Raw genomic sequence first — 26,246 nt, forward strand, 5'->3', positions numbered from 1 at the left:
TTAGAATTTAGATGGTAGATTGTTAGAATTTAGACCATAGATGGTTAAAAAGTCAGAATTTGGAACTTTGATTACGAAAATGTTTACCTTAGTTTGTTAGAATTTAAAACTTTAAATAGTTTTATAGTTAGAATCAAGACCTTAGATAGACCTTTAAACGTTTATTTCTAAATGATAAATAAGACAACTCATTTCTAGCTGTTAACTCTGAACTTGCCCTCAAAGTGCCTTGGAGAGAAAAGGTTCACGTTGACTGTCTTGCTGGTGTTTTACAGGGGCGTGCACGGTCACACGCTGGGTCCCCGACCCTGGGCCTGGGCTGAGAACAACATCGAGGAACTCATGGCCAAGGTCGTCGGTAAGGGGCCCTCTAAGGGGCGAGGCACAGGGGTGTAAAAAGTACCCAGAAATTATACTTATGTGAAAGTAGGGGTACCATCTCAAAGTCTTACTCAAGTAAAAGTCAGAGTATCTGGCTAAAAACACACTTGAGTAAAGGTAAAAAAGTTTCTACTTTTAAAAACTTTTTTTTATTCCGGGGGAATGAAATGTTCCGTTTCGTCTTCTCTTCATCACTCGTACTCGTCAAAGATCCCCGCCTTCTAGTCTTGCACAAGGACCAATCAGCATGGGTAGGGGCGGGTTCATTTTCCATTGATGGGGATTTGATTGGCTGTTTTTAAATAAAGAGCGGCCGCAGCATTAATTACGTTAGCGTTAGTTCGGCCAGAGAAACAAATATACTAGGGCTGTCAAAATTAATGCTTTAACTTTGAAGATTAATTTAAATTATTTAAAGCATTCAAATAAATTAATCTAGATTAATCTATGGAGTGAAAAATCTTCAGTCTTAGCTCCGCGGATATAAGAAAGAGGTCTAGCTGAGTCAATGTTGATGGTTTTGTTGAACATTTGTATTTCACAGAGAGAAACTGTATTCAAAGAAAGCTATTAAAATAGTCTTTGAATCTAAATATACTTTCTTTGTGTTGATTTTACATTAATTCCATGATTTTACTCAAGTAAATATCTGTTACAAGCTTCGGTCTTAAGTAGAAAAATGCTATTTTTAATCTAGATTAATCTAGATTAATTACAGAAAATTGTGAGATGAATTAGTAATTTTTTTAAAATCTATTGACAGCAGTAAAATATACAAATTAAAATGGTTGGACCTGCGAGATTTGTACTTTGTACTTTGTAGGTCTGCATTTGAAATGTAAGGAGTAAAAAGTATGTTTTTTTTCTCTGAAATGTAATTGAGTAAAAGTACAAGTACAAACCTAATAATACTCGAGTAAAGTACAAATCCCCAAAAACAGTACTTAAGTATTGTAACAAAGTACAATTACTCAAGTACTTTACACCCCTGGTGAGGCAATAAGGTTGTCCTTACACGCTGAGGACCGAACCTTTAGTGTCACTATTGCTTAGCCATTAACTCACTTTGTAAGCATTGCCATGTTTTTTCTTTTCCGCGAGGCAGCTCTCTGACAGGGTTATTGCACTCTTGCGCATACAATTGCGTGTGTGCCCTATTTTGTCGATTCCAAAGTACAGGCGAGGGTCTTATTAAGCTTTTTTAAATGAATGTGGACTTCAGGGCTTCTACATTATGAAATAGTTGTAGAGTTTCTAGAGGTGTGTCTCCTTAAAGGGAAGATCCACACTAAAAGGGAATTGGAAAATGGGAAAATAAAATAGGATATTTTATTTCTGTAATATTATATTATTATATTATATAAAAATGAATCCCCTCCTTATTTCCCACTTCCCCACGTGGAATGCACCTGATTGGATAAATGAAATGCTAGTGCTCTAGTGCGACATCTAGTGGCTGAAACATACATTTTCATGAGGTAGAATATAATGCATCATATCTTCAGTGTGACTGTACTCCTGAAAAAGTATAGTATGGTTTATTTGTATTGGGAAACGATACAGACACGTTAGCTGGTTGAAAAACATCTATATGTGTGGTAATAATGCAGATATTGAGTGTATTTCTGTGAAAATGCGCGTGGCGCATGCCTCTGAAATCTGAATCCAACCAAAGTGATTAAATTCCGCGAGTCGCCCGCCTGTGTGCGGCCGGTGTGAACATGGGAGTGAAAGTGAAGCACTGATCGCCCGCCCGCCTCACGCCCGCGCGTCCCGCGTTCGGTGGGTTTGGGCTGTTATGTGTCTCTGGTTGAAGCCTGACCTAGTGAATATGGCTACAGTATGTTCACATGACAGAAGTGGCCCGAATCTGATCTTGTTGCTCACATGTGAGTCAGATCAGATTTCTTCATGACAGTGTGAACGGCACAAATCACATGGAATCTGATCTTTTCAATTATGATTTGGGCCACTTTCACATGTGCAACGCAACCTCAGTAACGTAAATGTATTACTTTAAATTCAGAATTTATTTTCTCTGACTATTACCCCCTCTCCCAGCTCTTTATTATTATTATTATTATTATTATTATTATTATTATTATTATTATTATTATTATTATTATTATTATTATTATTATTATTATTATTATTATTATTATTATTATTATTATTATTATTATTATTATTATTATTATTATTATTATTATTATTATTATTATTATTATTATTATTATTATTATTATTATTTGTTTTTATCTTACAATGGCCCTTATACACTGTTGTACGTGTGATAATAGGTGACACACATGGAAAATGAAAGGAAGTAGGGGATATGTCAGGGGCATAAGTGTTGCTTTTCTTGTATATTTGTACATGTAGACCCAGAGCCTCACAATCAAAGGGTAGCCTACATAAAACAGGTGACACATGAGAGCATAATTCACCTACTCCTTATCTGTCTCTTTATACAGGAGCAAAACCTGAAGAGGTTGCGTTGATGAATGGCTTAACAGTGAATTTACACCTCCTGCTGGTAAGATGATTCATAATCAAGCCAACATTATGGGAAATCCGTTTATCGTGTTCTCCAGAGTCCGGCAAGGAGATAGATACAAGGATTCCTTTCTATGTGTTCAGTAGAAAGCTATCCAGCTGCACGTTAGCCTAGCTTAGCATAATGAACGGAAACAGACAGTAGGCCTTCCGGTTAGCCTTGGCATTGGCAGTATTTCTGTCTTTAAGCTATGCTACCGGTACTGTCCACTTCCATTCATTGTGCTAAGCTAGGCTAACGTGCAGCCGGATAGCTTCCTACTGAACGCACAGAGAGGAAACTGGTCTTTATCTTCTTGTCTCTCTCTGGACAAGACTGTGAATTAATTTCCCATAATGTTGATGTGTTCCTTTTTACCCCTCCAGTCACCCTTCAAAAAACCCACTACCTGTCTCCCTAGTGACCTAAACTGCGATCTCAGTAAAAACAAACAAATTATGAACTTCAAGCCTCACCATACATATAGAATATTTATTCATTTTCAGGATTTTAACCATTTCTTAAATTAGGGTTAGGTGGTTAGGGTTACCCTAACCTCGAGCTACTTTTTTGGCATATACTGTACATAAAATCTAGCCAACGCACGTTTTTCAAACACGTGAAAAAAGGCTATTTGACCAGAATTGCGACAAGGGTGACTTTGAAGTATATTCAGTCTATGGCTAACACCTTTAATTAAACGGGTCATCTATTTTCATTCAAGCTTTCCTTTTACAAACCTACGGCGAGCCGACACAAGATCCTCCTGGAGAGCAGAGCTTTCCCCTCGGATCACGTGAGTCATTCCATCGGCAGCGTGTTTTTAAAAGAGCCATTTTGGATTCTGAGCAGATTTACACACATTCGGCGGCTCCTGGTCTAACACTGGTCCCCGGGACGATGTACCTTGTGTGGTTTATGACAGTATGCCGTGGAGTCTCAGATCCAGCTGCGAGGATACGACCCCCGGCAGAGCATGCTCCTCGTGGCCCCGCGGCCGGTAAGGTATCCCCTAAACACCACTGCTATATGCTAAGCATTTTTTTTTTAATTATTGTTATTATACATTTTCTTTTTTATTCTATTTCTTTTTGGGCATTCTGTAATTTTTCACCCATCCCAATTTAGTCGTTATGCCAATTCCCTTCCTGGTCGTTGCGCGCATTGCCCCACTGCCGGCCTGGGGAGGGTGTAGAACTACCACATGCCTCCTCCGATACATGTGGAGTCAGCCAGCCGCTTCTTTTCACCTGACAGCGAGGACTCTCACTGGGGGAACGTGACGCGCACGGAGGTTCACGCTATTTCCCCCAGATCCCCTCCCTGCTGAACAGGCGTCCCCGACCGACCAGTAGGAGTCGCTGTTTACAACGACCAGGACACATACCCCACCGGCTTCCCACCCGCTAATACTGCCAATTGTGTTAGTAGGGACGACTGACCAAGCCGGAGGTACCGCTGACAGCTGGATTAGATCCCAGAGTCTCTGCGGTGGTAGGCGAGTGTTTAGTCCACTGTGCTACCCAGCCGCTCCAGCAGTGTTTTATTTAATTTTGTATTGATATGCACCAGCATGTAATTTATCCAATCAGGTGCCTTCCACTAGAGCACCAGCATGTCATTTATCCAATCAGGTGCCTTCCACTAGAGCACCAGCATGTAATTTGTCCAATCAGGTGCCTTCCACTAGAGCACCAGCATGTCATTTATCCAATCAGGTGCCTTCCACTAGACTAGAGCACCAGCATGTCATTTATCCAATCAGGTGCCTTCCACTAGAGCACCAGCATGTCATTTATCCAATCAGGTGCATTCCATGTGGGGAAACAGGAAGTAAGGAGGGGCTACATACTTGCATCATGTAAACAACAACATTAATTTCGGACTTTGACTATGGCCACCAGTGATGTCATCAGGGACATTAGATCCTTGTGTCAATTACAGCTCAATGAAACGATAAGGTAGCAGTCCCTATAAGACAAGGTGTTGCTATTTTGTCATCTACATCATTTCATTGAGTTGTTTGGTGAAGTGCCCCTTTAACCGCAACCCTTCCACTGAGCAGTGGTCTGGTCTCCTCCTCAACCCTTCCACTGAGCAGTGGTCTGGTCTCCTCCTAAACCCTTCCACTGAGCAGTGGTCTGGTCTCCTCAACCTTTCCACTGAGCAGTGGTCTGGTCCCCTCCTCAACCCTTCCACTGAGCAGTGGTCTGGTCTCCTTCCACTGAGCAGTGGTCTGGTCTCCTCGTCAACCCTTCCACTGAGCAGTGGTCTGGTCTCCTCCTCAACCCTTCCACTGAGCAGTGGTCTGGTCTCCTTCCACTGAGCAGTGGTCTGGTCTCCTTCCACTGAGCAGTGGTCTGGTCTCCTTCCACTGAGCAGTGATCTGGTCTCCTTCCACTGAGCAGTGATCTGGTCTCCTTCCACTGAGCAGTGGTCTGGTCTCCTTCCACTGAGCAGTGATCTGGTCCCCTTCCACTGAGCAGTGATCTGATCTCCTTCCACTGAGCAGTGATCTGGTCTCCTTCCACTGAGCAGTGATCTGGTCTCCTTCCACTGAGCAGTGATCTGGTCTCCTTCCACTGAGCAGTGATCTGGTCTCCTCCTCAACCCTTCCACTGAGCAGTGATCTGGTCTCCTTCCACTGAGCAGTGATCTGGTCTCCTTCCACTGAGCAGTGATCTGGTCTCCTCCTCCGTCAGGGCGAGGAGACTCTGAGGACGGAGGACATCCTGGAGACGATCGAGAGGGAAGGAGAGTCCATCGCGGTGGTGATGTTCAGCGGTGTGCAGTATTACACCGGGCAGCTCTTTGACATGGCCTCCATCACGAAGGCTGGTCAGAGGAAGGTAAGATAGGAACGTCCCGTGTTAACCCTTTCACTACCACTCTACCAAAGCGTCTGTAGTGTGGTAGTGAAAGGGTTAACCTTCTGCAGTGTGGTAGTGAAAGGGTTAAAGTGTTGTCGTCACAGACTAATGATACTTTGGAACCTGTTAAGCGACTATACGATCATGCCTACAAGATCTGTGTCAATTTACCATATCGTTGTCATCATCGCTGTCATGCACTCCAAAGAGCTAGCGTGTTCGATTTTGCTCATTATTTTAAATTAACTTCAAGGAAATGATATGATCAAATCCAGTACCATCGTATGCCATGGCAAATAAGTAATCTTCTAGAGGAGGGAGCCCTGATGCTCTTTTGGAATGACCTTGATGACTATGACTTTTAAAGGAACACGCCAACATTTTGGTAAATGCGCTCACTGCCTTCTGCAGAGTCGGACAAGAACATAGATACCAATTGCCTCTCTGTGCGTTAAGTAGAAGGCTATCCACTCCAGCTATCTGTCTGCAAGCTAGCCTAGCTTAGCACAAATTAATGGAAGCGGAATACGGATCAGCTATCATGCAGCTAGATAGCTTTCCACTGAACACAGAGGGTATCTACTGTATCTACTAAGTTCATTAGCTTTATCATTTCAGTGGAATTGGACATAATTATTAATTATTATATATGATTTATTATAATTAATTAATTATTAAGCGGGACATACTGTGGGTTCAAAGCATTCAAACAGGACAACCCTGTTACAGCAGAGACAGACATAGAGACACGACATCAGAGAGACAACCATGTTACAGCAGAGACAGACATACAGACAAGACATCAGAGAGACAACCATGTTACAGCAGAGACAGACAGACAGACAAGACATCAGAGAGACAACCATGTTACAGCAGAGACAGACATACAGACAAGACATCAGAGAGACAACCATGTTACAGCAGAGACAGACAGACACACAGACAAGACATCAGAGAGACAATCATGTTACAGCAGAGACAGACAGACACACAGACAAGACATCAGAGAGACAATCATGTTACAGCAGAGACAGACAGACAGACAGACAATACATCAGAGAGACAACCATGTTACAGCAGAGACAGACATACAGACAAGACATCAGAGAGACAACCATGTTACAGCAGAGACAGACATACAGACAAGACATCAGAGAGACAATCATGTTACAGCAGAGACAGACATACAGACAAGACATCAGAGAGACAACCATGTTACAGCAGAGACAGACAGACAGACAAGACATCAGAGAGACAACCATGTTGCAGCAGAGACAGACAAGACATCAGAGAGACAACCACAGACAAGACATCAGAGAGACAACCATGTTACAGCAGAGACAGACATACAGACATCAGAGAGACAACCATGTTACAGCAGAGACAGACAGACAGACAAGACAACAGAGAGACAACCATGTTACAGCAGAGACAGACATACAGACAAGACATCAGAGATACAACCATGTTACAGCAGAGACAGACATACAGACAAGACATCAGAGAGACAACCATGTTACAGCAGAGACAGACACACAGACAATACATCAGAGAGACAACCATGTTACAGCAGAGACAGACAGACAGACAAGACATCAGAGAGACAACCATGTTACAGCTGAGACAGACATACAGACATCAGAGAGACAACCATGTTACAGCAGAGACAGACAGACAAGACATCAGAGAGACAACCATGTTACAGCAGAGACAGACAGACAGACAAGACATCAGAGAGACAACCATGTTACAGCAGAGACAGACAGACAGACACGCCATCAGAGAGACAACCATGTTACAGCAGAGACAGACATACAGACATCAGAGAGACAACCATGTTACAGCAGAAACAGACATACAGACAAGACATCAGAGAGACAACCATGTTACAGCAGAGACAGACAGACAGACAAGACATCAGAGAGACAACCATATTACAGCAGAGACAGACATACAGACAAGACATCAGAGAGACAACCATGTTACAGCAGAGACAGACATACAGACAAGACATCAGAGAGACAACCATGTTACAGCAGAGACAGACAGACATACAGACATCAGAGAGACAACCATGTTACAGCAGAGACAGACAGACATACAGACATCAGAGATACAACCATGTTACAGCAGATACAGACACACAGACAAGACATCAGAGAGACAACCATGTTACAGCAGAGACAGCCAGACATACAGACAAGACATCAGAGAGACAACCATGTTACAGCAGAGACAGCCAGACATACAGACAAGACATCAGAGAGACAACCATGTTACAGCAGAGACAGACATACAGACAAGACATCAGAGAGACAACCATGTTACAGCAGAGACAGACAGACATACAGACAAGACATCAGAGAGACAACCCTGTTACAGCAGAGACAGACAGACAAGACATCAGAGAGACCACCCTGTTACAGCAGAGACAGACAGACAGACACAACATCAGAGAGACAACCATGTTACAGCAGAGACAGACATACAGACATCAGAGAGACAACCATGTTACAGCAGAGACAGACAGACAGACACGACATCAGAGAGACAACCATGTTACAGCAGAGACAGACACACTGACAAGACATCAGAGAGACAACCATATTACAGCAGAGACAGACATACAGACAAGACATCAGAGAGACAACCATGTTACAGCAGAGACAGACATACAGACAAGACATCAGAGAGACAACCATGTTACAGCAGAGACAGACAGACAGACAAGACATCAGAGAGACAACCATGTTACAGCAGAGTCAGTCACACACACAAGACATCAGAGAGACAACCATGTTACAGCAGAGACAGACACACAGACAAGACATCAGAGAGACAACCATGTTACAGCAGAGACAGACACACATACAAGACATCAGAGAGACAACCATGTTACAGCAGAGACAGACACACAGACAAGACATCAGAGAGACAACCATGTTACAGCAGAGACAGACACACAGACAAGACATCAGAGAGACAACCATGTTACAGCAGAGACAGACACACAGACAAGACATCAGAGAGACAACCATGTTACAGCAGAGACAGCCAGACATACAGACAAGACATCAGAGAGACAACCATGTTACAGCAGAGACAGCCAGACATACAGACAAGACATCAGAGAGACAACCATGTTACAGCAGAGACAGACATACAGACAAGACATCAGAGAGACAACCATGTTACAGCAGAGACAGACAGACATACAGACAAGACATCAGAGAGACAACCCTGTTACAGCAGAGACAGACAGACAAGACATCAGAGAGACAACCCTGTTACAGCAGAGACAGACAGACAGACACGACATCAGAGAGACAACCATGTTACAGCAGAGACAGACATACAGACATCAGAGAGACAACCATGTTACAGCAGAGACAGACAGACAGACACGACATCAGAGAGACAACCATGTTACAGCAGAGACAGACACACTGACAAGACATCAGAGAGACAACCATATTACAGCAGAGACAGACATACAGACAAGACATCAGAGAGACAACCATGTTACAGCAGAGACAGACACACAGACATCAGAGAGACAACCATGTTACAGCAGAGACAGACAGACAGACAAGACATCAGAGAGACAACCATGTTACAGCAGAGGCAGACACACAGACAAGACATCAGAGAGACAACCATGTTACAGCAGAGACAGACACACAGACAAGACATCAGAGAGACAACCATGTTACAGCAGAGACAGACACACAGACAAGACATCAGAGAGACAACCATGTTACAGCAGAGACAGACAGACATACAGACAAGACATCAGAGAGACAACCCTGTTACAACAGAGACAGACAGACAGACAGACAGACAAGACATCAGAGAGACAACCATGTTACAGCAGAGACAGACATACAGACAAGACATCAGAGAGACAACCATGTTACAGCAGAGACATACATACAGACATCAGAGAGACAACCATGTTACAGCAGAGACATACAGACATACAGACATCAGAGAGACAACCATGTTACAGCAGAGACAGACATACAGACAAGACATCAGAGAGACAACCATGTTACAGCAGAGACAGACAGACACACAGACAATACATCAGAGAGACAACCATGTTACAGCAGAGACAGACAGACACACAGACAAGACATCAGAGAGACAACCATGTTACAGCAGAGACACACAGACAAGACATCAGAGAGACGACCATGTTACAGCAGAGACAGACATACAGACAAGACATCAGAGAGACAACCATGTTACAGCAGAGACAGACAGACATACAGACAAGACATCAGAGAGACAACCCTGTTACAGCAGAGACAGACATACAGACAAGACATCAGAGAGACAACCATGTTACAGCAGAGACAGACACACAGACAAGACATCAGAGAGACAACCATGTTACAGCAGAGACAGACACACAGACATCAGAGAGACAACCAATTAACCCCTTCCTTCCCTCCCGACCAACATCGTTAATTTGATGTGGCACAGTCCCACATGTCCAAGGTTATGTTGTATTGCACAACCCTTTTATATTATTGCCCTACAGGTTGGACCACGTTTCTATCCTGCTTGTTAAGTAGGTTTATTGAATGTGGTAAAAATTCACTTTAGAATCTTTTCAGTTTCCACTTGGGGGATTATTGTGTAACACATGTGATCTGAAGAGTCTATGTGAGGGTAGCAGCTGGTGTTCTGTGTGTAATACATGTGATCTGAAGAGTCTATGTGAGGCTAGCAGCTGGTGTTCTGTGTGTAATACATGTGATCTGAAGAGTCTATGCGAGGCTAGCAGCTGGTATTCTGTGTGTAATACATGTGATCTGAAGAGTCTATGTGAGGCTAGCAGCTGTGTGTGTAACACATGTGATCTGAAGAGTCTATGTGAGGCTAGCAGCTGTGTGTGTAACATGTGATCTGAAGAGTCTATGTGAGGCTAGCAGCTGTGTGTAACACATGTGATCTGAAGAGTCTATGTGATGGTAGCAGCTGGTATTCTGTGTGTAATACATGTGATCTGAAGAGTCTATGTGAGGGTAGAGCAGCTGGTGTTCTGTGATTTATGAGCCGTTCTCAACATGTTCATAGTGTAACTTTCCAGGAATGTTTGCTTGATGGATTTGCAGATTATCTTTGAGGCTATTTTAATGAGGCTCGCCCCTCTGGATTTTGCCTGGACTGTGATGCTATTATATAATAAGTGTAGCTATGGGATATATACAGATATAGATACAGTATATACAGCGTGTACAGAGTGGGTATGTATGTATACAGGGATGTAAACAGGGACATATGCAGATATCTTGAATGAAGTTGTAATTAAAGGAACACGCCAACATTTGGGGAAATCAGCTCATCGTCTTCTCCAGAGAATGACGAGAAGATAGATAGTTTCCTCTCTGTGCGTTCAGTAGAAAGCTATCTGGCTGCACGTTAGCCTAGCTTAGCACAATGAATGAAAGTGGACCTCCTCATCCATCACCCTCAACATAGGGGCCCCCCAGGGCTGTGTTCTGAGTCCCCTCCTCTACTCGCTGTACACACATGACTGTGTGGCACAGTGGAACAACAACACAATCATCAAATTTGCTGACGACACAGTAGTGGTTGGCCTGATCTCTGCAAACGACGAGAGGGCCTACCTGGAGGAGGTTAAGGTTCTAGCGGGATGGTGTCAAGAGAACTGCCTCTCCCTGAACATCAGCAAAACGAAAGAGATGATTGTGGACTTTAGGAGGTCGGGGTCAGGGACTACAGCCCCCTCAGCATCGACGGGGCACCGGTTGAGAGAGTGAACAGTTTTAAGTACCTCGGAGTCCACATATCCGAGGACTTGACATGGACCACACACATTGACAGTGTTATCAAGAAGGCACGACAACGCCTATACTTCCTTAGGCACTTAAGGAAGTTCAACGTGAGCCAGAAGATCCTCAAGAACTTCTACTCATGCTCAATAGAGAGCATCCTGACTGGCAATATCACCTCCTGGTTTGAGAATAGCACTGCACCAGACCGCAGCAGACTACAGAGAGTGGCCCGTTCAGCCGAACGCACAATTGGAGGGGGGCTTCCCACTCTCCAAGGCATTTACAACAAGCGGTGCATGGGCAAGGCGAAGAGAATAATCAAAGACTCCAGCCACCCAAACAACTGCCTCTTTGAACTGCTGCGGTCAGGCAAGCGATACCGGAGTCTCATGGCAAGCACAGAGAGACTCAGAAGGAGCTTCTATCCCCAGGCCATCAGGATGCTCAATGAACAATGATTGCTCAATGAACAAGGCTTGAACAATGAACAATCGTAACAACCATCAAATGCACTCACAGCACACACATCCACACGCACACACTCACTTTAAACAAACAACTCACTGCTGCACCCACTTTACCCACTTTAGAACACCTAAACACACGTTATATTTATTGGCAAAGAATTTGCACTACAACCCATACCTCATTACACCTTACTGTAAATTGTACCTAAATTGTACCTCATCCCATTTCTGCATTGTACTGTATAGTATATAGTATATTGTATTGTAACTCAGTTACTTTCTACTCTGCATTGTACATTGTATATATGTATATATTGAAAACTTTTTGTCTACGTACTTGACTTCTATTTTATACTTACTATACTTTTATAATTTTTATCTAGCACAATCTCTGGAGCAAAACAGAAAGAAGCATTTTATATAAAAGTATTCTGTACTTCTGTATGACAACTAATAAAGAAAGAAACTTGAAACTTGAACAGTGCCGGTTAGCCTTCGGGAGAGGTCCTGTCTGCTTCCATTCATTGTGCTAAGCTAGGCTAACGTGCAGCCAGATAGCTTTCTACTGAACGCACAGAGAGGAAACTGGTATCTATTATCTTGTCTCTCTCTGGAGAAGACACTAAGCTGATTTCCCCAAATGTTGGTGTGTTCCTTTAAGAATGAATGATTGTGTGACCTACAGGGCTGCTACATGTTCCTTTAAGAATGGATGAATAAATAGTTTTATGCTTTGATCATCACCAACGGCATACGTTGTGGAGTAACGTTACACACACACACGTTGCGATTGATGTGAAATCATGGTTGGATCAAAGCAGGATTGATATCATTTAGTCCTTACCTTCACTAGGAGGTACCCCAAAAAGAATATTCCAATTGTATGATCGCGAGTCCCAGTATTGGTGTCCATCGTGTCGCCAACATAATCCACCACAACAGATGCATCGGGGGCATTTGACGCTTCTCAATGCGATCGGGATAACCACTCGACTCGCCTGAAAAGAGAAAACTGCGTCCAAGACATTTGAACGTTATACAGGCCAAGATATAAGGTTTCAAAGGGTGCTCGATACTGCCACCAGGGAGGATGGGGCCGGTATTGCATTTTGGCGATCTCCCATGTTAACCCAGAGTCTGTGTGCTTGTAATGAATAGAAATATTGAATAAAAGAAATAACGATGAAAACCCGACTATACTCAGGTCTGGCACTGAATGGTTGGCGAGTTAACCCGACTTTCCTCGGTACTGGCGCTGATTGAGTTAAGAATGAATGAGTGACTGTGTGACCTTGTGTGACCTCCAGGGCTGCTACGTGTTCCTTTAACTCATTCTCTGCCACGTTGTTTCTGGGATATGGCTATGTGCTGCCACGCATTAAACCAATGGAGTCAGTCACCTTGTTTACAGGGCTATAACTATATTCTATATTATAGCTATGGATGCAATACTATGGCGCATTTGACATCGAGTATCTATCGTTCAAGATGTGAAAAAGAAAAAAAAATCCATCCATACATTCCCGTTTTATACCATGGTGAATATAAGTATGGTTTTAGAGCGGTTTAGGGTAATTCCTGGGAGACTAGTAATAGCCCGCAACGTGTATTATATTAAATCCATCCCTACACACGCTGATGCTACAATAAAAAATTCAAATGCATATGATCCATCATGAATGCATGAAAGGGGGGGGGGGGGGGGGGGTCGTTTCTGATTAATTGATTGTCAATAACGGCATTCGTTAGTACAACAACATACGCTGATCAGGGCGATGGCTATGAAAACAAGGCACAATCAAGCTGAAATTGACGTTAAATTGCTCTTACCTGTGGCCGGTGGGATTCCAAAAAGAATATTCCAATTATTTGATTGCCATCTGGTAGATCGTATGTCCATTTGGCCCACGACATGACCCACCACAGCATAATGAATCGGGGGTCCCGAAAACAATTCAATGCGATCAGGTGAAGCCCTTGGTTCAGGTTATTAGAAAAGTCCGCCCGGACCAATATAATCGACGCACAGCCTAACACCCCTTCCTGACAGGCAGCGACGCGAGCGAGCGTGATTGCGAAAATTATTAAAATGTATTCGTTTCGGGCGGTTAGGTGGCCGAGCGGAGATTGCGTTCGTCACCAGCCCCGGAGCTGTGAGCTCGATTCGCCTGTTCGAATCCAGCTCACAGCTCCGGGGTTGTCACCAGCTTGGCTGGCCGTCTGCACTGATACAATTGGCTGTATCAGAGGGTGGGAGAAGCTGGCGGGGTGGGTCCGGGTCGTTGTAAACAGCGACTCCTACAGTTCGGTCGGGGCGCCTGCTAAGCGCGGATTGGACGTGAGGGGGATAGTGTGGTCCTCCCACACGCTACGCCCTCTCAATGAGAATCCGCGCTGCCAGGTGAAAAGAAGCGGTGATTGGCTGGACGTGTGTCGGAGGAAGCACGTGGTAGCCTCCACTCTCCCAGATGATCTGACTGTGGGGGGTAAGTGCGCAGCGATCAGGAAGGGACTGGGAATTGGCATACGACTAACATTGGGATGGGAGAAAATCGGAGGAAAATGGAGGGGGAAAAAGACCAAAAAAAAAAAAAAAAAGATTTATTCGTTTCAATCAGACTATCCTGACCTGCCGCGAGCGACAGCGAACTGAGCAGCGATGTCGTCCACCCCTCAGATATTCGCTCGTTGTGTCTCTAGTTGAGCGATTACGCGGCAGAGTCCCGCCCCTAAACACCTTTTATTGGTCAAGAATCGCAGGCTGCTTTGCCCCCGTTAACACACACACAGACACACACAGACACACTCGGACACGCGCCGCCTCATATCAGGACAGTGTCGCGCACGATTTTGTCTCCAGTTCGCTCGCTCGCTCCCTGTCAGGAACCGGTGTAATACACAGAGTTTAAAAGGAAGTGCAATACCGGCCGCATCCTACCAGGCGGCGGTATTGGACTTTTGCGATCTCAGACTCATTCCCTATGATAACACCAGGCTTCCTGGATGGATAATGAATGGAAATAGCGAATAAAAGAAATAACGATCAAATAACGAGTATACTCGTTGTTGGCGTTCAACGATTGGCGGCCAATAACAAGTTTAATCGTTGTTGGCAGAGAAAGAGTTAAGAATGAATGAATGACTGTGTGACCTTGTGTGACCTCCAGGGCTGCTACGTGGGCTTCGACTGCGCCCATGCGGCGGGCAACGCTGAGCTCAAGCTGCACGACTGGGGGGTGGACTTCAGCTGCTGGTGCTCCTACAAGGTCAGCCATGTTCTCCTGGGTTAACCCTTTCACTACCACTCTACAGAAGGTTAACCCTTTCACTACCACTCTACAGAAGGTTAACCCTTTCACTACCACACTACAGAAGGTTAACCCTTTCACTACCACTCTACAGAAGGTTAACCCTTTCACTACCACACTACATGAAATGTTTCGAGAGGCTGGTCAAGGATCACATTTGTGCCTCCCTCCCCAGCGATATGGACCCTATGCAATTTGCATACAGGCCAAACAGGTCCACTGACGATGCGGTCTCCCAAGTACTGCACAGCACCCTCTCTCACCTGGACCGTCAGAAGGGGGGCTATGTGAGACTGTTGTTCATTGACTACAGCTCAGCGTTCAACACCATAGTCCCCACCAGACTGGTGGACAAGCTGATCGAGCTGGGTCTGAGCTCCGCTCTGAGCGCCTGGGTACTGGACTTTCTGAGTGAAAGACCCCAGGCGGTCAGGGTGGGGGGTCAGACCTCCAACACCATCACCCTGAGCATCGGGTCCCCCCAGGGCTGTGTTCTGAGCCCCCTGCTGTACTCACTATACACACACGACTGTGTGGCCAAGTTCAGCTCCAACTCCATAGTGAAGTTCGCAGACGACACGTGGTGGTGGGCCTGATCTCGGACAACGACGAGAAGGCCTACCGGGAGGAGGTTGAGGTACTGGAACGCTGGTGCCAGGACAACAGCCTGCTCCTGAACATTGGTAAAACCAAGGAGCTGATCGTGGATTATAGGAGAGGACAGCAGGAGACACACACACCACTGAGGATAAACGGGGCCACCGTGGACAGGGTGAGCAGCTTTAAGTACCTGGGGGTCCACATCTCAGAGGATCTGACATGGTCAACACACATAGACACAGTTGTAAAAAAGGCGAAGCAGCGCCTCTACCACCTGAGACAGTTAAGGAAGTTCAGAGTATCGGGGAAGATACTCCAGTCCTTCTACTCCGGAGCTGTAGAGAGCATCTTGACTGGAAACATCACTGCCTGGTATGGTAACAGCACGGCACAGGACAAGAAGGCCCTACAGAGAGTGGTGCGCTCTGCCGAGCGTACCACGGGTATTGCACTACCTCCCCTGCAGGTTCTATACAACAAAAGGTGCAAATCCAGAGCCTGCAGAATAATGAAAGACCCTCACCACCCCAATAACAGCCTGTTCCAGCTGCTGAGGTCAGGCAGATGCCTGCGAACACCAGCTACTAGGACAGAGAGGCTTCGGCTCAGCTTCTTCCCCCAGGCCATCAGAGCCTTGAACAATGAACACTGAGGGTCACAGAACACTGAACCCTACACACACAAGCACACATTAGCACACACACGACACACACACTGTGCACACTCGCACACTAGCAGCCACTTTAACATGAGAAAGCACTCACTCATGCTGCACACGCCCACACTTATGGACACAAAGAAAGGTCACTTTAAAAATAGTATAGTAACAGTGTATTGCACTACCTAGGGACCTAGCATGTCCTTCATGCTCTGTAAATAACTATGTACAAATACCGTGATGTCCCACTATGTTACCTGTTTATTGCACAATGTTGTCTATTGGATTCTATTATATGTTGTACTACTGTATTGCACATCGTTGCGGGCAAGACCACCCGCATTTCATTGTATACTTGTATGCCGTGACAAATAAAACTCTTGACTTGACTACATAATGTTAACCCTTTCACTACCACTCTACAGAAGGTTAACCCTTTCACTGCCACCCTACATAATGTTAACCCTTTCACTACCACTCTACAGAAGGTTAACCCTTTCACTACCACTCTACAGAAGGTTAACCCTTTCACTACCACTCTACAGAAGGTTAACCCTTTCACTACCACTCTACAGAAGGTTAACACTTTCACTCTACAGAAGGTTAACACTGTCACTACCACTCTACCAAATGGTTAACCCTTTCACTATCACTCTACCAAATGGTTAACCCTTTCACTACCACTCTACAGAAGGTTAACCCTTTCACTACCACACTACAGAAGGTTAACCCTTTCACTACCACTCTACCAAATGGTTAACCCTTTCACTACCACTCTACCAAATGGTTAACCCTTTGGGTTCACTACCACACTACAGAAGGTTAACCCTTTCACTACCACACTACAGAAGGTTAACCCGTTCACTACCACTCTACCAAAGGGTTAACCCTTTCACTACCACACTACAGAAGGTTAATCCTTTCACTACCACACTACAGACAGTTAACCCTTTCACTACCACACTACAAAGGGTTAACCCTTTCACTACCACAAAGGTTAACCTTCTGTAGTGTGGTAGTGAAAGGGTTAAGTTAACTGTGGCTTATGAGCTCGTTATGATCTGATAGCATTGATGGGCGAATGCCTCACTGTCTCTGATTTGAATCCTCTCTGCCCAATAACCCCAAATTAAAGGAATAGTTCGGATTTTGAACATTAATTTGTATGAAATACTTTCCAGTAGTGTAGTGTACTATTAGCTTACTTACTGAGTCCCGTGGGTTCCTGTTCAAGAATGCCTCTTTTCCATTGCATGGTACCTACTCGACTCTACCCTACTCTACTCTACTCGCTTTAGGTACCTGGTACTTTGTTCCTTTTCCACTGCAGGTACTCAAATAAAGTACTCAGTTTGTCTCCGTGTGGGGAGGCGGGGCTGCTGGTGTACAGCTGAGAGCTCCATAGCTCTGTGAGAGCTCCATAGCTCTGTGAGAGCTCCAGCATAGCTATGTCCGTGAGCTAGGCGCAAGCCAGAGTAAAACACAGTTTTCAATCAATCAATCAAATCAATCAAAAAATAACAACATTAACGAGACTCTCGTTGTGTCTATTCTGCTAACGCTAACGTTACCTCTCATTGTGTCTATTCTACAAGCGTTAACGTTAGCTAGGCTGTCTATGCTAACGTTAACGTTAGCGTTAGCATTAGGCTAACAACAAAGCTGTAAGGTTACCAGTCTTGCGTCTATTTGCTAACGTTAGCATTAGGTAATAACCGGTTTAAAATGGATGGTGATTACCTCACGTTGTGTCTATTCTACTAGCATTAACGTTACTCATACAAACAATCAATAGCGAGTTATATTGATCACGCTATGTACGATAGCCATGCTAAAACGCTAGCACAACATTAGCACCTAACCTAACAACAAGCTTAAGCCTTAACAAGTCAGCGATCTTTTTGCGAGACTAAACTCTCCGCTCGGTGGCAAATTGTGTTGATGTCGGTTTTGTTTAATCAATAAATGAGGCAGAATACACAGTGACTGTATCCTTTGTTTATTGCACTTGTTCCTGCTGCAAACATAATGAAATCCTATGCGAGACATTAAAGATGGCAGCTTTCTGTTTTTGTTCAGACTCTCCAACGAGTGACGCGTCTCTCTTTTGACCAATCAGTGGTCTGCAGTGTTTCACTGGTATCACTGGCCATGCCCTCATCTCCTTCCCAATCTTTCACCACAAGGCAAGATCAAGGGGTCCTCAGGGGAGTCCTGACGCTGAGCGTCACTATACTCATATAACTATGGTTATATACATAACTAGGGATGTCCGATATTATCGGCCTACCGATATTATCGGCCGATATTGGCATTAAAATGTGATATCGGAAAATATCGGTATCGGTTTTCAAATTCTTTATTTATTTTTATATATTTTTTTACATTTCTATAACCTTTATTTACCCAGGCAAGCAAGTAAGAACTAATTCTGATTTTATTTATTGTCAAAAGTATGCATAATGTTGTGTTAATTCCACAACAAGAGATATGTAATGTTAATTACCTGAAATTATAAAAAAAATTGGGGGGGAAACCCTGCATATATCGGTATCGGTTGATATCGGTTGATATCGGTATCGGAAATTAAGAGTTGGACAATATCGGTATATCGGTATCGGTAAAAAAGCCAATATCGAGCATCCCTATACATAACCGTACGTTATATTATCGTATAGCTCTGCTCAGCGTCATAGTGCAACACAGGAGCTGAGCAGAGCTGAGCTCGACAAATGTACCCCGCTGAGGCCCCCCACAACCATCAGAACCGGGGAGGACCCGAGCCCCCCTGACCCTCCCTAGTGGAGGACGGAAGGGAGAGGGATCCGACTGCGCGAAGAGGAGCTTGAGCAACTCAACGCCAAACAGGGGTTATCCCAGGCCTACGGGTCGACGAAACTATTTCGGACCGGGCCCGGTGGACCGGAACGTACACAGGGATGCCAGAGGAGTCCCATAAGAATCACCTCAACAGCCCCCTCCCGGCCATGCGTAAGCAGGAGAAGAGAAGGGCGAAAAGAATGGAGAAGGACCAGGCCCCTTTAGTGCAGCGCAAGGTACAACACAACATGGACCAAGCAACAGTGAGGGGTAACACGTAGTAACACAACCACGAACATCTCCATAACGTCAAAACCCTGTGACACCCGGGCCAACCCGGCATTTTTCCCCCCGAAAAAAGCACAAGTCCTTCAGGGTGCCAGAACAGCAGATCTGCGTCCCCGGCGGACAATGGGTTAACTGACCTGGACCGGCGCGACCAGAACCAGTCCCGTGCCCTAATCACGCCGACATCCCCAACATCCCCAACTACGCGCGTCGATCCAAAACATTATAGAGGGCGCCACCCAGACGGTCCCTTACGTAGCGCGCTCGGTGGCCCACCCCAAGGGCGTGAGACCCCTCTACCTATGCTTTGATCTATTCCATTAACATCCCCCAGATATGAACGAGAATTCATCGAGACAAACTCCATCCCAGTCGCCCCATAAAAATGCAGTTTTAAAGATGAGCAACCAAGGCGCGCAAGCCCATGCGTGATTCTTATGAGAAGCACCCAGGGCCAGCACTATGTACACGTCGAGACCCAAAACACATCAATGGATAGTCTAACAAGACACCAGACATTGTTCCTCCAAGCCGCCTGGGAGAACGACAAGAAGCCGTTGTTCTTTATTTCTTATTTTCTATAAAAAAGAGAAAAAAGAAGACGGACATACCCCGTCAACCTACTCCACAAGGAGGGGATGGGAACCCCCAGAGAGACTTCCCACGTGAGCAACAACTTGAAAAGTTAATGTAACATTGAGCCATGTGACCAAAAGGCTCAAGTTACACATATATCGAGCGTAGCAGAACACCAAGTCCCTACGCTCCGCCACAACAACTTGACAATAACAGAGAACCACACATGGGGCCTGTAAAGAACTCACGGAAGTCAGCGACCAATAGAAACGTGCCCAGTGACGTATTCTATGACGGGGGGAATCCCATGACTCAACCGACCGTGATAGGTGAGGAGTCAGGGAATTCCCTTCCCCCCCCGTGCCGTACTGACCAATCAGCGCGGAAGGACCGAATGAAAAGAGGGTCAAACCCCCCGACCAATCAGAAAAGAGGGAGGGAGGGGTTTATCCGGTTACCCCCTCGCGAACCCAACCCTCGTATACGATAATAATAAACAGCCACGATGATACCTTAAGTAGCCAGCATGCTAAATGAACAGCGTATATCCATAGGATAAGCTAACCCAACGCACGCTAGCCAAAGACGACAACGTCTGTGAACAGGGTTTTTTATTTTACCTTTATTTTACCAGGTAGTCACCTGAGATCAAAGATCTCTTTTTCGAGCAAGACCTGGCCAAAATGGCAGCAAAAACAAAAACAAACATACAAAATACACAAAACACAGACAGAGACATAAAAGGCAAAGTGGGGCAAGGGGATACATTTGAGCTGCAGCAAATTAGATTGAATGGGATTGGGGGAGATTGGAGGGTAGGGTAAAAAGGTAGAAAGAGGATGGAAGGTGAGGCTTTGCAGGAGGTTGCTGGGGAGAGAAGGTCAGGTTAAAAATATAAAATATAACACCACATTATGCAGTGAAGCAGCGACATTCTCCCATCTCATTCTTTAAAATGCCCTTAATTTGAACTTTAAAATCAGATATGGTAGTGAGGGCCTGCAGTTTCAAAGTTTTTTGAAGTCCATTCCAGGCAGAGGGAGCAGAGAACATGAAGGCCCTTTTCCCAAAATCTGTGTGAACATGACACCCGTGTTTTATGTTTCAAGAAACACAGAAGATTGATAGAGAGAGAGAGCGGTCTGAAAGACTGTGGTACAACTACACACACACAAGCACTTCTGTAGGCCAACACTACAGTGTTGTGGCTCAATACCACTGTTTTAAAGTAACAGAACACACAACTAACCTCTACCTTTATAGGAAGAACATAAGTCTCCAGGCCGAGGAAGAAAAAACCCTTTCGACCGAGTGTTAGCTACAGGCCTTGCTAAGCACACATATATATATGTAGCGACCAACCAAAGACTAAAAAAGTCTAGCTCTCCTATCAACCCCACACTAGGCGAGGATCTACACATCGTATCCCCATCATATGTAGTGAATAAACACACAGTTTGTAACAAAAATACAGTCCCTCCTAGGAGGGACTTTTTATTGTATAACAAAACATAGATGGGCCGGGGAAGGGAACATAACAGGAGGGGAAGTCACATCAGCGGCGCCTGCCACGAGCCGCTTGTGGCTTGCCACCCCGGGGAGCTTTCGCCCCGGAGGGATGGTACTGGGGTGCCTGGTCTCGACGATCCCTACCGTCACCTCCGGGCGTGGGTTGGCCGGCTGCGTTGGTCGAGGCGCCCTCTCTCCTCCTGGCCTTCTTCGCCAAAGGGCCAGCAGTGGCGGTGGTAGTGGTGGTGGCATCGGTCCCGGGTCCCCGACGACGAGGCCTCCGTCTGACTCCACTGGCGACATCGGGCTGGGGGAAAATGGGGCTGGAGCACCTCCTCCATATCCCTGCAGGCTGCGGTCATGAGCTGCATCGCCGACCCGAAGAGCCCAGCATCGGAGAGGGGTGCCGTAAGCAGGGGAAGCCTCTTCCTGTCCGGCACTCTTGCCTGCTCCAGCCAAAGATGGCGCTGGGATAGAGTGGCCAGAGTGCGTATCTTCCCGGCGGCTATGGCCTGCAGCTGGATCAGATGCAGGATGGCTCCGGCCGCCTGGGCGTGCTGAACATGTTGTTGTTCGGTCAGCATCGTACCGCCCGTCATCATCCCGGACATAAACCATGCTAGCTGCGCGATGTTGGATGTAGCAGCTAGGGTTTGAGTTCCGGCGATGAACGACTGGTCACTCCAGTTGGCCAACTGCCTCGCCGATTTCCCGTGGGGAACCGGCTTCCACAACGGCTCCCACACCACCTCAGGACAAAGGAGAGACGCCATCGGTCTATCAAACCGAGGCACCCCTTCCTTCATTCCCTCGACCAGACCCGCCACCCGCATGACTTGCACGTAGGCGGGGGTGAGGCCAGTGATGTGGGAGACCACCTGTCCCTGACATACGTAGGCCTCCATTGAGGGAGAGTGATGTGTCTCCACCGGAGCGTCAAATAAGAATGCATCTGCCTCCACCATGTAATCCTCCATTTCCATCGGCCACGGAGAAGCAGACGCACCCTCATCCGGTTCCAGCAGCTCACCGAAACCAGGCCGTTCGCCCCTGCAAGCTACCCTCCTACGACGGGAGCGAGCAGAAGCGAAAAGTTTGCGTCTCAAATCCTCCGCCACGAGAGGAGCCGGGCCCCCCGGCGGCGGAGGAACCAGAGCAGGAACCAGGCCATCTCACAGGAGATGCCGCTGGTGCACCAGCTCCTTGGAGAGGCAAGCTACCCACCGGACGCCGATCGGGCGCGAGTGACTTCCACGACCGTGGAGTCAATCCCGCCCCACGACGCACGATGGAGGAGGCAACGGAGAACCGCTCGTGAAGGGCGTTGCTAGCGCGACCCCCCGAAGAAAACATTATAACTTAGTTATTTTCTATTGAAATGTATGAGAGAAAGAAAAGAACAAGAAATAATGTTAACGCTGTCTCAACTTTCTTCAGACCTTAACAACCTAGCTCAAGTGTTTGGTATACAGGCACTTCCTTGTGGTGAAAGTGAAGAAGGAGATGAGGGCATGGCCACACCCCTGCTTATTTAGGTAGCGGATGGGGGTGTGGTCAGACAGATGTTGGTATGTAAAGGTACATTGTGAGTTTTTATTCAGCGCAAGTACTGAAGTGGAGAGTATTGCACTATGACGCTGAGCAGAGCTATACGATAATATAACAAGCAAAACTTATTTAATCCACACCACAACTTGCAGGCGAAGGGTTTCCCACCTCCAAAACAAACCCCAGACCTCCAGCATCCAGGGGTGCAAAGTACTTGAGTAATTGTACTTTGTTACAATACTCAAGTACTGTTTTGGGTAGGGATGTCCGATATTATCGGCCTACCGATATTATCGGCCGATATCGGCATTAAAATGTGATATCGGAAAATATCGGTATCGGTTTTAAATTTTTATTTAATTTTTTTTACATTTCTATAACCTTTATTTACCCAGGCAAGCAAGTAAGAACAAATTCTGATTTTATTCATTGTCAAAAGTATGCATAATGTTGTGTTAATTCCACAACAAGAGATATTTTGTAATTACCTGAAATTATAAAAAAAAAGGGGGGACCCTGCATATATCGGTATCGGTTGATATCGGTATCGGAAATTAAGAGTTGGAGAATATCGGTATATCGGTATCGGTAAAAAAGCCAATATCGAGCAGCCCTAGTTTTGGGGGATTTGTACTTTACTCGAGTATTATTAGGTGTGTATACTTGTACTTTTACTCAATTACATTTCAGAGAAAAAAAACATACTTTTTACTCTTTACATTTAAAATGCAGACCTACAAAGTACAAATCTCGCAGGTCCAACAATTTTAATTAGTATATTTGTTTTTCTGGCCGAACTAACGTTAACGTTATTAATCCTGCGGCCGCGCTTTATTTGAAAACAGCCAATCAAAAATGAACCCGCCCATACCCATGCTGATTGGTTCTTGTGTGAGTGTATGCTTGGTTTCATTCCAGCCTTGCCTAAACACCAGCTGAGGATTTCACTAATTGGCTCACCTCTTCAACTAACTCACCTGGTGCAATGTGTGATGAAAACTTGGCCCACGATGGAATGAGTTTGAGACCCCTGGTGTATCCCTTGCAACAATAAAAGTTTTTACTTTTACTTTTTAGTAATTAAGTACATTTCAAAGTAGAAACCTTTTTACTTTTACTCAAGTCTGTTTTTAAGCCAGATACTCTGACTTTAACTTGAGTACGATTTTGAGATGGTACCCGTTAAGTATAATTTCTGGGTACTTTTTACACCCCTGTCAGCATTACATGTGAGCAGGCGCCAGTGTGTAGTGATACACTGTCTATAAACAAAATAGTGTCAAGTGATGGCAGATTGGAAAATGCTGGGGGACTGTGGTTGTGTGTTGGAGGTGTGCATCCCTCTTGCCTGCACGCTGTGACCTGATTAAACTCTGTTTGCTGAACTTCCACCACAGGACTCTAATAGTTCAATTCAAACCTTTATTTATTCTCGAAAGGACAATTGAGGTCACCCTCATTTTCAATGTATGCATACAATGCATAAATTTTTTACAATATAATAATAATAATAATAATAATAATTAATATTAATAACTCTATCTATATAGCACTTTTCATACATGGACCGAGTGTCCCACAGCAATTAGTATAAAATTAACAGGCATAAAATCAGCATATAGTAAAACAATGCATAAATTGTAAACACAAGAATAGGTATAAAAGACAATAAAAGTAGTGCAACGTAAACATGCAGACATAAGAATATGCATAAAATAAGTACAATAAGTACAATGTTGCTCGAAGGCATATGAACCCGCTGAAACAGCCAGTCCCCCAAACACCCCACACATCAGTCCCCACCACATCCCCATCCAAGACCCCCCCCCCCGATAAAGCACACCATGACCGAAGGAAAACACAAACAGCCCGCACCCCACTCACACTGCCATGCACGGCGACGGGAATGCCACCCCCGCGTGCCGCCCCATCTCCCCCGGTCCCAGCGACCTCACCACCCCGCGGGCCGCCCCATCTCCACGGAGGAAACGACCGGCCAGGCGCCCCAGAGCCTGCAGTCACACCAAAGGAGACACGACTCCAAACACTCAAGCAGACCCCCGAAACACCCCGAAACAGTGCAGAAGCTGCAGCGAGCCCCCCACGCAAGGAATCCCCATAACGTCACGCACAAAAGTCCAAGTACACTACCAGATTAATGGGGGCTTAGAACAGAGTGGTTAGAGAGAAATGTTTTGAGTTGGTTATTCACTAGTGATTCCAGGATTTTAGAGACATGGGCCGTTTTCCAAATACTGGGAACTGTGCCTGTTGACGTTGAGAGATTACAAAATTATATGCTATTTGCTCTGCGATTACTGGAGCAGCTAATTTAAGAAAGTAAGGGTCCAATTCCAATACTGCATTAGGAGTAATAGGCTCAAAGAGAAATGTGGTGGCAAATGTAAGTACGCTAATAGCTTTACAACCACTGCACTACTGGCAAGTATTTCATACAACCTAATGTACAAAAATCTGTACTAGTCTGTTCAAGTAATGGATCACCACCTCCTAATAGACAGTCTCCTACCCACCGCATGTATATATTCCCTCCCCGCCGTATGTATATTTCCCTCCCACCCACCCACCCCCTCCTAATGTACAGTCCCCTCCCCATCATATGTATATACTCTGTCAGGATCTAGGGGTAACAGTACTGTATATTTGAATACCGCCTATGTCACAAATGTATCAGTACTAAATACCTATATGTCCCTATGCCATAAATGTCATGTCATGTATGTCATAAATGTCTATATGAATTGAAAATGGGGGACCCTGATGGAAACAAGACAAACGTCTTTCTCAGGTCTGCATCCCCTTAACAATTGTATGTATTGAGCCGTACTGTATTGTACCCATTCTGCAATCTGTTAAA

General features: G+C 45.3%; 1 protein-coding gene across 1 annotated transcript in view; it reads left to right on the plus strand.

Moving 5' to 3' along the window:
• The window catches only part of kynu (kynureninase), a gene marked incomplete at its 3' end in the record, with an annotated part of 52,512 nt that overhangs the window by 16,564 nt on the left and 9,702 nt on the right, over nucleotides 1-26,246 (plus strand). The window contains exons 3-8 of the mRNA XM_084324464.1: nucleotides 276-358; nucleotides 2,856-2,917; nucleotides 3,642-3,713; nucleotides 3,843-3,917; nucleotides 5,620-5,766; nucleotides 15,229-15,327. Coding sequence (XP_084180590.1) covers nucleotides 276-358; nucleotides 2,856-2,917; nucleotides 3,642-3,713; nucleotides 3,843-3,917; nucleotides 5,620-5,766; nucleotides 15,229-15,327 — 538 coding nt within the window. The remainder of the gene's footprint in view (nucleotides 1-275; nucleotides 359-2,855; nucleotides 2,918-3,641; nucleotides 3,714-3,842; nucleotides 3,918-5,619; nucleotides 5,767-15,228; nucleotides 15,328-26,246) is intronic.

The sequence above is a fragment of the Notolepis coatsorum genome (genome assembly GCF_963971535.1).
Source record: "Notolepis coatsorum genome assembly, chromosome: 1".
NCBI lineage: Eukaryota > Metazoa > Chordata > Actinopteri > Aulopiformes > Paralepididae > Notolepis > Notolepis coatsorum.